Source organism: Sus scrofa, chromosome 3, assembly GCF_000003025.6.
Source record: "Sus scrofa isolate TJ Tabasco breed Duroc chromosome 3, Sscrofa11.1, whole genome shotgun sequence".
NCBI lineage: Eukaryota > Metazoa > Chordata > Mammalia > Artiodactyla > Suidae > Sus > Sus scrofa.
The window spans coordinates 90326736-90342133 of record NC_010445.4 but is presented as its reverse complement, the minus strand read 5'-3'; the positions used below and the strand labels follow the sequence as shown (position 1 = coordinate 90342133).

Sequence of the window (15398 nt, the reverse complement as noted above, 5' to 3'; positions counted from 1 at the left end):
TGAAAAACAAAGACAGCTATGGAAATGTTTTAGATTAAAGGAGGCTAAAGAGATATGAAAACTAAATGCTATGTCTGACCTTAGAAGACATGCTCTCCAGAAGGTTAAAATGCTACACAAGACAACATTGGGTCAACTGTCAAAACAGGACTATGGATGAGAGAACAGAGGATAAAATATACTGTCACTAGATGTTTTTAACTCTGTTATGCAAATGAATATCAGTATTTTTAGAAAATGGAAACTGCAGTATTTAGAGTGGAGGGCTATTAAGTATGTAACCTATCCTCAATCAATTAAGAAAAAAAATGAGAGAAAGAGAATGAAAATATCAAAGCAGGAGTTTCTGCTGTGGTGCAGCGGGTTAGGATCCTGCATTGTCTCTGCAGCAACGTAGCAGGTTCAGCTTGGATTTGATACCTGGCCTGAGAACTTCCATTGCTCTGCTTTCAGGGAAAAAGAAAAAAGAAAAAAAAAAAAGTCAAAGCAAAGTAAAAGTATACTTTTACTTTTAATCAAAAAGTACTTTTTTGTAAAGTATACTTTTAAAGTATGCTTTTACTTTTAGTAAGGGTATACTTTCACCAAAGTTCTCTGTACTTTTTTACTTTTTTATGGCTATACATGCAGCATATGAAAGTTCCCAGGCTAGGAGTCAAATCGGAGCTACAGCTGCTGGCCTACACCACAGCCACAGCAATATGGGATCTGAGCCATGTCTGTGACCTACCCCACAGCTCATGGAAACACCAGATCCTTAATCCACTGTTAGGCAAGGGATTGAACTCGCATCCTCACGGACACCAGTGGAATTCACTATCGCTGAGCCATGATGGGAACTCCTGTACTTTTTTTACTTTTGACATTTTTTTGGTAAATCTGAAATTATTTCTAAAGAAGACTTAAAAAATACGTTACACCAGTCTTTTGTTTCTATACTTCCTTTATCCAGTGTAGTTCAGGACTTAACTATTTGACATCCTGAAACATCTAGTACACTGATCATTTTGCTCAAAAAGTAGTCTCTCAGTTTATCATCAAGCTTAAATGAGTCACTTTCAACTGCCTGAAAGCCCATGAAACATCAACTCTTTGAAGCACTGACCTATTGGCCCTCAAAGGTCATTCTGTCCACATCAACCACCCTATGGTGACAAACCTTTTCTGTCTCCTGAACATTAGTCTGCCTAACCCCATCCAAGCCATTCTCCCCTGTGTGGCATGCTCTCCCACATAATTTTATCATCCGCATTATCCTTTCTTTATAGCCTAGTTCAGATATTATCTATTGCTTTAAGCCATTCCTGAAACCATTAAGCTCTTCTGAAGCCAAGAACATGAATTATTTATTCAGCCATTTAGTATATCTTATGCTATGCTAGATGATCAGTTATCATGTGATTTTGATATGTGTGTATGTATTATCCTCATAAAATCATGTTATGTCTGGGAAAGTACTCCATCATAGAGTCACATATATATTAGGATATTAATGAATATAAATAAATGAACCACAAGGCAAAAAGAAACCAAATTTAAAAAAGTGAACAAATAAGAAAATTTAAAAATAAACCTAGGATCTCTCTCAGTTCTGGTAACATGGCATTTCAAAGAAACATAAGTCATTTAACATTTCTGAACCTCAGGTTCCTCATCTATGAAATGAGAATACAGATATCCTATCTACTTCATAGGGCTTTGTGGGATTTGAGATATATTTAAGTGATTAAAGATGTCCTACTGTGATTCTCCCACATCTGTGTGTCCTTCACAGTTATTTCTTCATACTTGCTTGTATAGGGATCTTGAACTCTAATTGTTAATTTCTACCCCTTTTGATAAAATCCTGATTATCCAAACAATGGATGCTAATCTACAGAAACAATTAATTCCTCTTTGGTCAACTGGTCTTGACCAAAACTAGCTGGACTTCAACTGACACTCCTGCCAACCCCTATAAAAACCCTGGCTCCCTTGCCTAAGTCTACACAATTTCTTTAGAGCCTTCTCACATTTGGCAGTTTTGAAAAACAGCTTATGTTAGGGGCTCTCTGGTTGATTTTCTTCCTTGGAGAATAAAATGATGTAACATAGCAGTGGTTTTTAAATGCCAATCCAGAGACCATCTGCACTAGAGTCCTTTGGAGAAATTTTAAGAAAAGAAAAATTAATGGGCTCTTTCCATACTTTCTATGGTGTCAGGCCAAACTGATCCTTTTAAAACTCTTCAAACCATCCTGAAACAAGGTTGCCCCCACATATACAAAAAAAAAAAAAGTTTTGGAAAGCCATAACAAGCTAATGAAAATACAAGACAGGAAGAGATCTATGAGTTGGTCGTTTGCTTCATTTGAACCCAGGAATGATCCTCTTAAAAGTTAAAACCTCGTGCATGATATTTCCACACTGATACAATTACCTGATCTCTGAGTATGGAAACCCCCTTTGAGACCAAATGTAGAACAGACATTGCTCTGCTGCCTAAGGACCACCTTGTGCCTTGTACTCAAATAATTAACAGGGAGATGTTCTCTAAAAAAGAACACGAAGCTAAGATCCCAGTGGGTCATGTACTTGAAGTTATTTTCAGCAGAGAGAATAAAGGTGCTCCGATTCCTTTTTCATTCAGTTTCTCTGTGTCTCCAGGGTGGACCTTTATGTGACTCACCTCGGTTAGGAATCTACAAATCAGGGATTGAACTTGACATTCTTAACATTAGAGAATAACCAATGGAGCTAACTGGCCCCAAATGATCTATTATAACTTAAAACAAAATGCAGCTCACCTGACAGAATGCCAGGATATCTATCAATTTACCCAGAAGCTAAAAAGTATAACTTGCTGCATTCATTGCCTAAATATATAAGAAACAAAGAAACCACATAGAAATTGGCATCCAAACAGTAACTTCAATATTTTATGAAGCCCTAAGATATTTATCAAGCCATAAAATTAAAATATTATAACTTCTTGAATTATTAAATGCAAAAGAACATGACAAAAAAGTGTTGCTCATTTGAGAGGAGAAACACTTAACAATGCTGCTTATTAAATGTAATTGTTGCTGGAAGAACTGGAATAAGAAATGAACTGCATCTAACAGCTTCAAGTCATTCATTTGGTTTTCAAAGTCATCTGCAAGAAATGGGGGCTTCTGAAGCTTCAGCAAAAGCAAAGGGGACAGGGGGTTTTACCTGTCATGGCCTGTTGATCATCCACCGTTAACTTTAAACTTTTTCCTCGGCGAACCACACGCACTGTGTGCCATTCGTTATCATTGAGGTTATAGCCGGCAAAAAGGGTCTCGGGACCTTTGCCTGTAGAATATGCCAAACAGTCATTATGGACACTCAGAATCAGTCAAGCAAATGAACCTCACAGAGAGTGAGAGAAAAAGACAAAGAAAGGGGGGAGGCAAGGGAGATGAAGGAGAGAGAAGAGAGAAAAAGGAAAAAAAGAGGAGAGAGAGAAAGGAGACAAGAGGAGAGATTGGCTGGATCAGTTCTCAAGCCCATTAGAGTCATAGCAAGCAAAGAAAATGACAAGTTAACAGACATCCAGTGTGACACTTTAAGAAGACTCTTTAACATTGTGCATTGATTGAAGACAAACAAATATACCTGTTGTCATAAATAGGCACAGCCAATACAGCCTTGGGAAGCTTCCCAAAGTTACCACATGTCCCCCCCAAGAAGTTCTCTGATTTGGCACTTATCACCTTCTTGCTAATGAAGTAGCTAGCACTTCATGAAACTTCTGACCTTGGAGAGAGATCTGACCACAGGTCATTAGCTAATCATTTTCAGTGAAGGGCACCTGGCTGGTTAGACTCTGGCGGGGAGGCCACTTTGGGTACTAGACTGAGTGATGGCTGCTCTTCACTCTTACATCACATACCTCCAATGTTAACCAAGTTCTTAAATTTATGGAATGTTGTGTCTAAGAATAAGGCCTAGTGGAGGCACGGAAAGTGGGTTCAGGAAAAAGTACTGACTTTTGGGAAGTAAACTGAAGCAGCACACTGCCAATAAAGGGCCCAGTGTTGAGTGGGAGGGAAAACAATGAAATTAAGCAGCAGAGGGAAGTGATTGCCAGGTAAAGGACGAAAAGAAGGAGGGTAAGAAATATAACTAACTGGGAAAGTAGCCGCAAGTGAATGTATACAAACCTGTGCAAGTTGAATTTGAATTGGCTTAAAACAGATTATTTCAGAAAGCATTTTGGGGAAATTATGAAATGACAAAGTTAGACAAATGTCCCTCTTCCACTTACAAACAAACCAAGGGAAAAATAACTTCTAATGTAAGTGGAAAATTTTAATTAAAAAATAGGCACTGCTAGGGGAGTTCTCGTGGTGGTATAGAGTTAGGATTCAGGGCTTTCCCTTCTGTGGCCTAGGTTCAATCCCTGGTCTGGGAACCGAGGTCCTATATCAAGCTGATACATGCCATGGCAAAAAAAAAAAAAAAAAAAAAAAAAAAAAAAAAAAAAAATTAAATTAAACAAGCACTGCTAATAATCTACTCTTACAATTCATTAAAAAAATGAATATTTTTTCCTGCTCTTTTTTTTTTTTTAAGGGCCATACCTATGGCACATGTAAGTTTCCAGGCTAGGGGTCAAATCGGAGCTGCACCTGCCAGCCTACACCACAGCCACTGCAATGTGGTAGCTGAGGCACATCTGCAATCTACACCACAGCTCTCAGTAATGCCAGATTCTTAAACCACTGAGCAAAGCCAGAATTCAAACCTGCATCCTCATGGATACAAGTCGGATTCATTACTGCTAAACCACAACGGAAACTCCAATAATGAAATTATTTAATGACACATTTTTTGAGAGATGTATTTCACCACACTTTCTAGGTATTTAAATTTTTGATATGCTAAAATAGTTAAAGACATGACATCGAGTTGAGTTCCATGACTTTCAACTAACTCAAGATCAGAGTGAGGTTTATAATTTCTTCAACCAAATTTAAACAACCAAACGTTTGGCCAATGTCCAAGGATCATAGGACGATGTATGAAAAGGCCAAGGGGAAGGAGAGAAAAAAGGAGGAAGAAATATAAATAAATAAAGGAACAAAGCACTAGAAAAAAATCTCAGTCACCCATCAAAACATAGATCATTGTTTGCTTTCAATACAGCAGGCTATCCAGTCCCCTGATTTCTTTCTTAGAATTTTATTGATGATACCAATTATATCTTCCTTGGTTGGGGTTTCTCTGAGGCTTAAACCAAGCCAGTGACACAAGCTAAAATTTACAGGATGAATGGCCTCCTGTCTTTAAACAGAACCATCATTAAGATTAGAAATCATCTCTTTTTGTTTCTTTAGAGAAGTTAAATTACATCTGGATACATGAATAAAAATGAGTCTAGATAGAACTGTTTGGGGAGATTGATCACTAAATAACTAGAGGAAGCCTGTTAGTTCAACAACTGCAAAAATGCTTTGAGACCAAATGTTGAAAGCAAGTTCCAGGATCAAAGGAACTCTTTCTAGTTTCAACAGTGAAGAAAGAAGTGTTTAAAAACTGCAGAATCTTAGCATCCTACCAGCAGCTAGGGCCATTCTTAGTTTTGATCTTTGAAAAGAGTATATATCATTTTAAGCTATTTTTATAGGGCAGATCTTTTTTTTTCTTAGAAATGTGTGCTTTTGAAGCAGCTTCGCTCCCCTTCTCTTAATTTAAAAGTGTCTTGTCAAGAAAAAGAAGCATAAGGATGATATCATCATTATACCACATTCTGGGCTTGATCTTGCAGTAAAATCACAATGCTTCATCTATGAAACAACTATTTCCATAACAACAGGCAGAAAATCCAATTAAAAATAACCCTTTGGTGTATAAAAATCTCTGTGGACCAACTTCAAGCTCCTTTCTTGCATTATTAAAAATGTGAAGAGATTGATTTTAGAAGACAGGTTTTTTTTTTTAAAAAAAAAATGCACTTATTATTCTCAGTTCAAAACAATGTTGTCAATGCAACATGATGTGTAATGGAGAGTGCACTGGACAGGGAATTAAGAATTGTGGCTGTTCCTTAACTTGCTACTGAGAGTTGGGGGTTGGTAAATGCACCAGACACTTCATTTATTATTTCATCTTTATATTATCATCATTTTTTAGATGTAGAACCAAATACCCAAAAAGCTAAAATGACCTGTCCCAAGGTCACACAGCTAAAAATGTGATAGAAATGCATTCCATCCTAGATCTGACCTACTCAAGGTCTATACATTTTCCCCTGCATTATACTGCCTCCCAGCTAACGTCACCTTTAGCTAGCAACTTTACTACTTAGTGTCCCTGCCTCTAAAAGAAGGGGCTGTAAAAGTTGTTCTTTGTCATGATTTTTAGCTTGTTCTACAGAATGATCACAATGTTAGGAATTCTTACACACTTTCTGCATAAGTCATGGTGAGATCTCAAAACAATACCCTGTACTTTTACCTAGAGATACTGAAATGGGCTGGTACTAAAAGCATGATATAGGTCAATTTGGTACTGGACTCATCCATAGTCAGCAGTTTGCTAAAACACGTAGCTTCTTGTGATCTTACCACCTCTACTTACAAAGTGAGGAGATGGTCTAGAGAATCTCTACAATGCCTTTGAGAGCTCACATTCTCAAGGATATTTTAAAACATACGGAATTGGTAAAGGAAGCTGGTTTAAACTGTAAAAAATTAAATTTTGAATTTGAGTTATTTGTCCCCTTGTCAAAATTTTCAAGACAAAATTACAGCCATTCAAGCCATTAATTATCTGAATTCCTTTTGAGATAACTTTCTCCCATGGGATTGTCAAAATATGTCTCACTGGTACTAACATCTTTCTCCCAGCATTAATGTGAGTGTTATGGACTGAATGTTCACACGTTGAAAGCCCAACCCCCTGATGTGATGCTATGTGGACTGGGACATTATGAGGCGATTAGGCCTAGATGAAGTCATGTGGGTGGAGTACCTATGACAGGATTCAGACTCTCATAAGAACAAGAAGAGACATTGGAGTTCTTTTTCTCCATCACATGAGGACATAGAGAGAAGGTGGCCATCTCCAGGCCAGGGAGAGAGCTCTCACCTTGAAGCCAAATCGGCCAGAAACTTGACTTTGGACTTCTCAGAAATGTCTATTGTTTAAGCCACCCAGCCCATGGCATTTTGCCAGAACAGTCCAAGAAGACTAAGATATTGAGCACTATTTAAAACATTTTAAAGAAAGCCCACAACATTGTTTCTATTTCAAAGACAATTACCCCTTCTGTTTTGTAGGGTTTTATCACCTACATGTAATTTTACACTTGATTCTTACCATATTATTTAAGCCACTGAGATATATTATTTTTTAGTTAAAAAAGCAGATTTAGAAAAGTTGAGGGTATTATTATAAGTCTCAGGGGCAGCAAGGAGTGAAATTAAGACTGAGATCTTGAGGTCTTCCATGTCCATTCTAGTGTCCTTCCCATAGCCTCCTCTAGTGATCTGCAGATAGTAAAACAGAGGCACAGTGGGGCTGAATGACCATAGTTAATAAGTCATTCAGCTTGACAGGTTAATGCTATTTTAAAGGATTATAGAACTAGAAGAGACACGAGACATGTAGAAGTTCACTGAGCCATCCACAAACAAACAACCTGAGCAGTTAGATGAGGTTTCCAAGGCCACAATTATTTAAGAGCAGAGTCTAGGTCTCCAGACCATCTGTCTAGTGAACTTTCTTTAAATTATCCTGCCCGTGATATTATGTGGAGCTAGATTGAAACTTCTTGAAGAACATCAAGATCTGAGCCTATGATTTGGCCCATGCCTGCTATTTGTTTCGCATCAAAGGTAAAAGCCAGGCAAGAATAAATACAACTTAGTAATAGTGTCAGTTCTTTTCAACAGAATTTATGCTATGGGATAAGTGCCCTCTAGTCACTGATATTCACTGGGTTTTCTGGTGACTCTATAGCCAAAATTTATTAATAGCAGATGGAAGTAGACAAAGTAAACATCTAAGTTTTCCTCAGTCTAGTCCAAAATGAGGAAACCTACCAACGTATTATCTGAATCCCTTTTGAGATTTCTTTTTTCTTTTGGGATATCAAAACATGTTTCATGATACTAATGTGTATGAAGTCACAACCTACCAGTGTATGAGTTGGGGTGTCTCTTAAGATTTTACCTCCAAGACAGGTTAGAGAAAATCCCAGCTTGAGGCATAGAACAGAGAAAAAAGAGTGTGTATTTGGGGAAAGAGTGTGGAGATCAGTAGTTAGCCAAACAAATACTTCTTTGAAATCTACCATTTTTACAAAGTCTTTATATAACCACTAAGAGATACATTTAATAAAAGATGACAGCTGTTTTGCTGCAAGACTATAAACTATGTTATTTACTTCACACCTTCATTTTTACTATGGGAAGGAATGGCAGGGAAAATTGGGTTGTGTCTCTAGGTCTGCCATCCACTAATTATGTCACCTTCAGTAAGTAGTTTATCTTTGTTCCTCATATTTTTATCTGCAAAAGAAGGATTCTTGATAAGATCATGTCAAAAATCCTCACCTATAGATAACTTTAAAATTCCTTCATTCTTGGAAGAAAGCTCCCTATACTATTTTCCAACCTTTGGCTACATTAAAGAGTGCAATATTATCATGAAGTTCTCTAAGTTTCTTAGATTTTCATTATCATAATTGTTAAATCCCTCATCTTTATTTTGATATGCATAGGCAGAGGGCAGAGTAAACTGCAAAGAGTTATTCTGGACCTAGAATTACTAATCTTCAAATAAAACTAGTAGGACATTATTGCTTTATGCTGGGAATGTGTTTATTAATTTACGTAGTCAAATTTTGAGGGGGAGAACTGTGTTTTTGTCATTTTGGCCTCCCTCACAGAATACAGCATCAAAGAATCAATAAATGATTAGGCAGAAGCAGGAAATACAGCATTCTTTATACCAAATATCCCTGCTTTATGGACTAGTTCACTTAGGAAACTAAATAAATAGAAGGTTATGGAGTAAAATAATTAATCAGTCTTTAAGGAACCCTTTTTTTTAAGCTATAGGAATTGTTCTCTGCCCTATTAAAAGAATCAGATCAAACCTGGGAAGCGTTGGGGACTCTGACCCAGTATACCTGTAAGCTTGCCTTACTCAGAACAAACGTAGTTGAGCATTGTAGAAAGAAAACACACACACACACACACACACACACACACACACACACAAACTAGGGCAACAGTTTTATTACTATTTTTTAAAGCAGTGGAATTATTTTTTTTTCCACCTGTAATCTTGCATGAGGAATATAAAAATCACATAAAGGGGAGGTTGCTTTGCCGGTAAAAAAGCAGGCTAACTTGTCTCCTGAGGCATCACTCAGAACTCCTGGACTCTGCAGAAGCCTCTAGAGGGCTCATTTTTCCCTTTAGGAAAATGATGGTTTTCTTTCTCAGAAAACTGCAGCAAGGGGTTTTAATCATTTGTAAGTAACCCTTTGCTTTTTAAAGTTGGATTAAGAAAAAAAAAGCAAAAAGATTTTGAGGACTTCCTGGTGGGTTAAGGATCTGGTGTTGTCTCTGCTGTGGCTCAGGTTGCTGCTGTGATACAGGTTCAATCCCTGCCTGGGAACTTATGTATGCCATGGGCTTGGTCACACATACAGAAGAAGAGTCTTTCACTTATGAATTAAAAAAAAAATTTTCCAGAATATCATTTATTGCATATATCAAGGTCCAGAGGTGTTCAAAGCTACTTTTTATAGTCTATAAGCCCCCTAGCATGCATTTTCAACACACCTTTAATTACAGAGTCCAAATTCATACACTCTCTCCCAAAGATTTTTTAGAACATTTCGTCTTACATCATGTGAGTAATGGGACAGATTGCCTCTCCTTATTTCTATGCATCAGGAAACCAAGATTTAGGATTTGTTCTTACTTTCAGCAACTTTATTCTTTCCTCTTAAGAAAAAACAAACAAACCATATACTGACTTTTCTCCCTAAATTATTTTTTAAAATAACTTTTGCTAATCACTTTAAACTCTATTTGAAAGTATTTGGGCATAAATCAATAAATGAATCTAATAAAGAAAAAAAAATATCTTCCAAGGGATGTAGAGATAATTAACTGAGCTCTCCCATTTTATAGATAGCTTTGTGGGAAGTTAGCTGATATACATGTACATAATATCATTGAGGGGTTTCAGGTTTGTTTGCGAATGTATTTTATTTTAAAATTTGTTTCATATTATTTCATGAATATTTCAAATTTATTTAATATTCAAGATGTACGTAATAGTAACTCTGGATCCTTTTTGAAAGAAAGTCTTGTGCACAAATGTCCTGTGAAGCACTTAAACTGTTTTGTTTTGTTTTATTTTTGACTGTGTGTGTGGGGGGAGTAAAGAGCAATATGGAAGAATGACACTAAAACAAAGCTAAGAAATCTAAGAAGCAATATGATCAAAGATGTCTAGTAGACTGAAATGACAGCTGTCTCTAGAATTGAAAGATGGATACAGCTTGAGAAAACCAAACCCATACCAATTATATTTTGATTAAAAAAAAAAACAAAAAAAAAAAAAACAACTTTTAGGCCTGAGTGCCACAAAGCTGAGATTCATGACATACCCTATCTCCCTCTACTGGTATATTTTAAAGATGGTAACTACATAAATGGACCATCTGTATCAGGTACCCTATCTCTCACTATAGTTCAAACTAAGTTGGTTCTAGACTAGCTTTTTGTTGCCCTTAATATCAAATGTAAGTCATTTCTATTTTATACCTATCTAGTGCTTCGAGTGGCTAATCTGCTTGCTAAATTAAGCCATTTAAGCACAAGGATTTGAATGGATACTTCTGCAAAGCCACAAGCTAGCAAACTGCATAGATGATGGGCAGGTAGGAATCTATTTAGTTTACCTTCTAGAAATGATCTATCTCCATTTTATTAAGAACAGGTTGTGTCTTTTCAGCCATAGATATATGGGATAAAGATGGGAATTACATGAAAGTGGATCCTGAAGTTTCCATAGTCCTTCTATAAATTAAAAACAACAACAAAGACTGGCATTATCTTATGCGTATAAATTGCTTCTATCTTTATACATGATTGTTCAGTTTTTTAGATCACTAAACTGCCTGTAGCACACAGCAATTGAATTAGAAGTTACAGTACCACACATCTCAGAATTATGAAATTGTGAAACTGAAGGTCCATATTATATCTGTTGTTAATTCCATTTAACTATACTTATTTATTCTGGGTTATGTGGCACCAAAATCCTACTAATTTAGTTTAAAAATTATTTTGTTCCAAACACAAATTTCAGCATTGGAAATGTCCCAACTTAGATTTTCAAGGAGATTAAATTCTTATATATCAGGGTCAAAACTTTCTGTAAGGAACCAGATAGTAAATGTATTTGGCTTTGTAGGATGGGATTGCCATTTGTAATTAGTCAACATTGCTATTGCAGTGCAAAAGCAGCCGTAGATTTTATGTAAACAAATACGTGTGGCTTTGTTTCAATAAAACATTTTTGACCAAGCCAGGGACTGAACTCATGCCACAGCAGGGACCCAAGCCACAGCAAGGACAATGCTGGATCCTTAACCTGCTGAGAAATCAGGGAACTCCAATAAAACATTTTTAAACAGGCAGCTGGCTTGTAGTTTTCAAGTCTCTGTACAATACACATAAATAAGTAGACAATTTAAATTCCCTTTTCTCCCAAACCTATAGATTGAGAATTAAAGAAATAGTACTGAAAGAATAGGCAAGAGCTTAAAGAGTCAGAGACCTGAGTTTTAGATTCATGGTTGCCATTAAATCCAACATAACCTTAATTATGCTAATTTGGTTTAATTCTTCTACTGTTCTTGGCCAGAGTTTTCTTCTCAATAAAACAACAACAACAACAAAACATTTTTTTAAAAGGGTGCAAATGGCATAAACCAACTGAAAAGTCCCTCTGCTTCTTAAATGTAGTCACCTTTTTTATTCTACACATTTAGAATAGCAGCCTTTATTAAAATGCATGACATCTGTGTGTGGGTATATAAAATTAGGCATCTATCTATATCAACTTTTCCAGTACTAACAAGTTTTATTTGGCAGTTGACTTTGAGGACAATAGCCTCCTGTGGGAGGCAGGACCCTGTGGGAAGCTGGAAACAAGCCTTGTCATTGTGACAATACTGGGAAGAGAGAAAAGTCAGGAGAAACAGAAGCAAGCGCCACCACTGCTGGGTGCCTGAGTCATGTCTTCTGGCAGCAGCACTTATACCTGTGAATGACAGGAGGATGTGTTTCTCAGGTTGTAATTATGACACCTTCAGCCTGCTATTTGACTTTGCCGTTAGTTTCTGGTTTTAAAATAATTACGCTAAAAAATAATGACCTCTACCTGAAAAGCAAACAAACTTAACGAGGGTAATTCCTCATTAGGTGTTTCTTTATGTTATCTTTCTTGATTTTTATACACTGGGCTGGAAGCAGAATTGTTTTGTTTTTATTTCTTACATGAATCTACAAGGAAAGTTAATTACCAATTAAAATTAAAAGCATGTAAATAGCACTTTCAGATTCTTCTTTTGCTATTCACTAAACTTACTCGGGGGGAAAGACCAATTAAATAATTTGTGAACCCTGTGCAAAATGAAGACACGAGGCCCTTGTTCAAAAGAAGCATTTCAGGATAGTGATAGCTAAGCATTATATACCCAAGCACAGACCCTTCTAAGCATAGAGCCCTGGGTGACTGCACAAACTGCCTGCTATTTGAGCCATTCCTAATTAGGAGTCTATGTTTCTGTGCTTACTTGTTTTTAAAGGTTCCTTTAGTTAGCTCTCTGTATAGGAATGAGCAGATAAAACTTCATCTACCCATGTAAGAGGTACAGCTGTGTCACCTTCCTCATGCTGTCTGCCCTTAATGACAAGGCCTCTGAGTATCAGAGAAGCTGTCTGTCTCAGAGTTGTCTTGCTGGCCAGGCCTGGTGTCAATCACCACCTGGGCTTGGTGATGGACCACTCACCCTAATAGCCATGAGGTACCTGCCCAGACACCTTCTCCCTCTTCTCTAATCCCCCTTAAGCTCTCCTCAATTTACCTAAGGATACATCCTAGAGAACTACTCAGAATGTTTTTATAAAGAGCTATTTGCCTTCTCTGTATAGGCAAAGAGAGATTTATTGAGTTCTAAGGACAGATTTCTTTCCAATGAAAATATTGGAATTATCCTTCCCTAGTTAAAAAGCACTTTGAGCAAATAATACAAAGTTAAACCTTAACCTTGGAGACTATGGCTTTTCAAAAAACGAAAAGTAACAACTGAAGAAAGGCATTTTATAAACTTTTTAAAACCACTGGAGAAATGAAATAGTCACATGCTAATTAATTACACTGTATTTGCTTAGTTAGATTGTTATTTAAATCTTTTGTTGTTGTTGTTACACTTTTCTAGACTGTGTATATCTTGGTTTGGTGCATGTATTCTGCACTCACAGTATTGAGTTTTTATCCTAGTTCCATAAGTTTTTAGCTGTGTGACCTTAGGTAAATGATAAAGTTCTCTGTGTCTAAGTATTTCTATCTATAAAGTAAGCTAATAATAGAAATATTTTACAACATACATTTGGGGCATTTTAATTACTTAAAACAATGAATGGCTGGTACATGGTACACCCTCAATTATAGTCATGATAATAATGTTATTATCAGTATTATATTGTCATTATTATTATTATCTTCTCCTAAATGGGTTTTAAACCTCAGAGAAAATACCCTATGTCCTATCACTCAGTGCCTTGAACATAAAAGCTATTCACTTATCAAATGGGTATGTCTTTTAGATTTTTGTGAGTTTTTTTATGATAGATAAAATACATCTTGATATTGAATTAAGCCAAATAGTTAATGAAAAGTAAATCCATCAACTTTTAATGCCCATCTTCACTAAGATATGTCAATAAATATAAAGCTTAATCCCTTTGTTTTCAGATTTGTCAGCATGGAATCTGATGTCATAGAAATGGAGAACTTGGGGGTAGCTTTCTTAGTTATCTGCCTAATTATTTAAATAGCTTTTTTTTCTCAGTTTCCTTGAAGATAAATTTAATGATATGTAGAGACCAGGAGAGCAAAATGACCTAAGGCTGGCAGTCAGTAACTTACAAATGCAAAGAGAATAGTTGACTTAGGAATTGAGGGATTCAAGACTTTAATGAGCATTTAATTATAAGAAAACATGTGTCTTGTCTGCAAAAGGGTCTGACCTTCCAGAGCTTCGGAAAACACACCACAGAGACTCTTCCGCTGTTTTACTAACTCAAACCAACTCTATTCTATCTACAAAATAAACTTCACTATCTATAGCTCCCTCACCTCCTGTTTCATATCTGGCTAAATATCATCATTCTAGGCAAATGAATAAACAAGGTTTAAAGGATCTACTAAGAAACATTTAGCCTTTATCTACATAGCTTTGACATTGATTGTACCCATTTATGACAAATCAGGATAAACATCTCTGATGTAAATCATTTTCAATGTAAAAAACCATACATTTTAAGAAATACAATTTACCTTTTAAGAATAGAATTATATTTACAACGCAGTAAAAATGAACACAAATTATATAAACATATTGCTAAAAGAATGTTTTAAAATAGCTCTCCTGAAATCTAATCTAGCTCAAATGGCTGGTTTAGGAAGAGGCATAATGAAATAAACCTATTATAATGAAAGGAAAAATTTGGACTGTGACTTTATTTTAAGGAAAAAAGGTCCTTTCCAAGAAATGCTTATCACATAATAGGATAGCTTGTATGCATAAAATTAAGTACTAAATAGTTAATGTGATTTTAAGTAAGAATTTTAAACTGAAAGTATACTCAACATTTGGTGCAATATGAAAAGAAAATGATTATACTGATTTATATTGGCACTTATGTAAACATGTGTTATGCAATACCTACACAATGTCAAGTTATCTGAATGAAAAAAATTTAAAAAGCATACAGATATCGAGCACTTGGAAATTCACCAATATTCAATTTGACATTCCATAAACAAAGTCATGGATTATAGTCACCAATGCAAAGATTTTAAATTAAATACATAACCTCTGATCCGAACACACTATTGTAATAGCTACAGAATTTATTTTTATGAGAAGACCGCTAAGAATGTACAGTTTTATATAATTCAAGGAACAATGGCTTTACCTGTGTTTTATTTTCCATACCTTGTTACTATAAGTGTATTTGAATATCACTAATTGTGAGACTAAATGAACAAAATTTTGCTGTCCTTCAATATTTTGGGGGTATTCTTGTAAAAACTTTCTAAAATCAGAATCATTTTAGAAAAAGACCCTA

The 15398-nt window shown here is 35.9% G+C and overlaps 1 protein-coding gene across 43 annotated transcripts in view; it reads right to left on the bottom strand.

The window, feature by feature from the left end:
• The window catches only part of NRXN1 (neurexin 1), a 1114780-nt gene that overhangs the window by 572072 nt on the left and 527310 nt on the right, over positions 1–15398 (bottom strand). For all 43 annotated transcript variants that reach the window (XM_021088268.1, XM_021088237.1, XM_021088235.1 and 40 more), the window contains one exon: positions 3196–3318. In XM_021088268.1, the coding sequence (XP_020943927.1) occupies positions 3196–3318 (123 nt within the window). The remainder of the gene's footprint in view (positions 1–3195; positions 3319–15398) is intronic.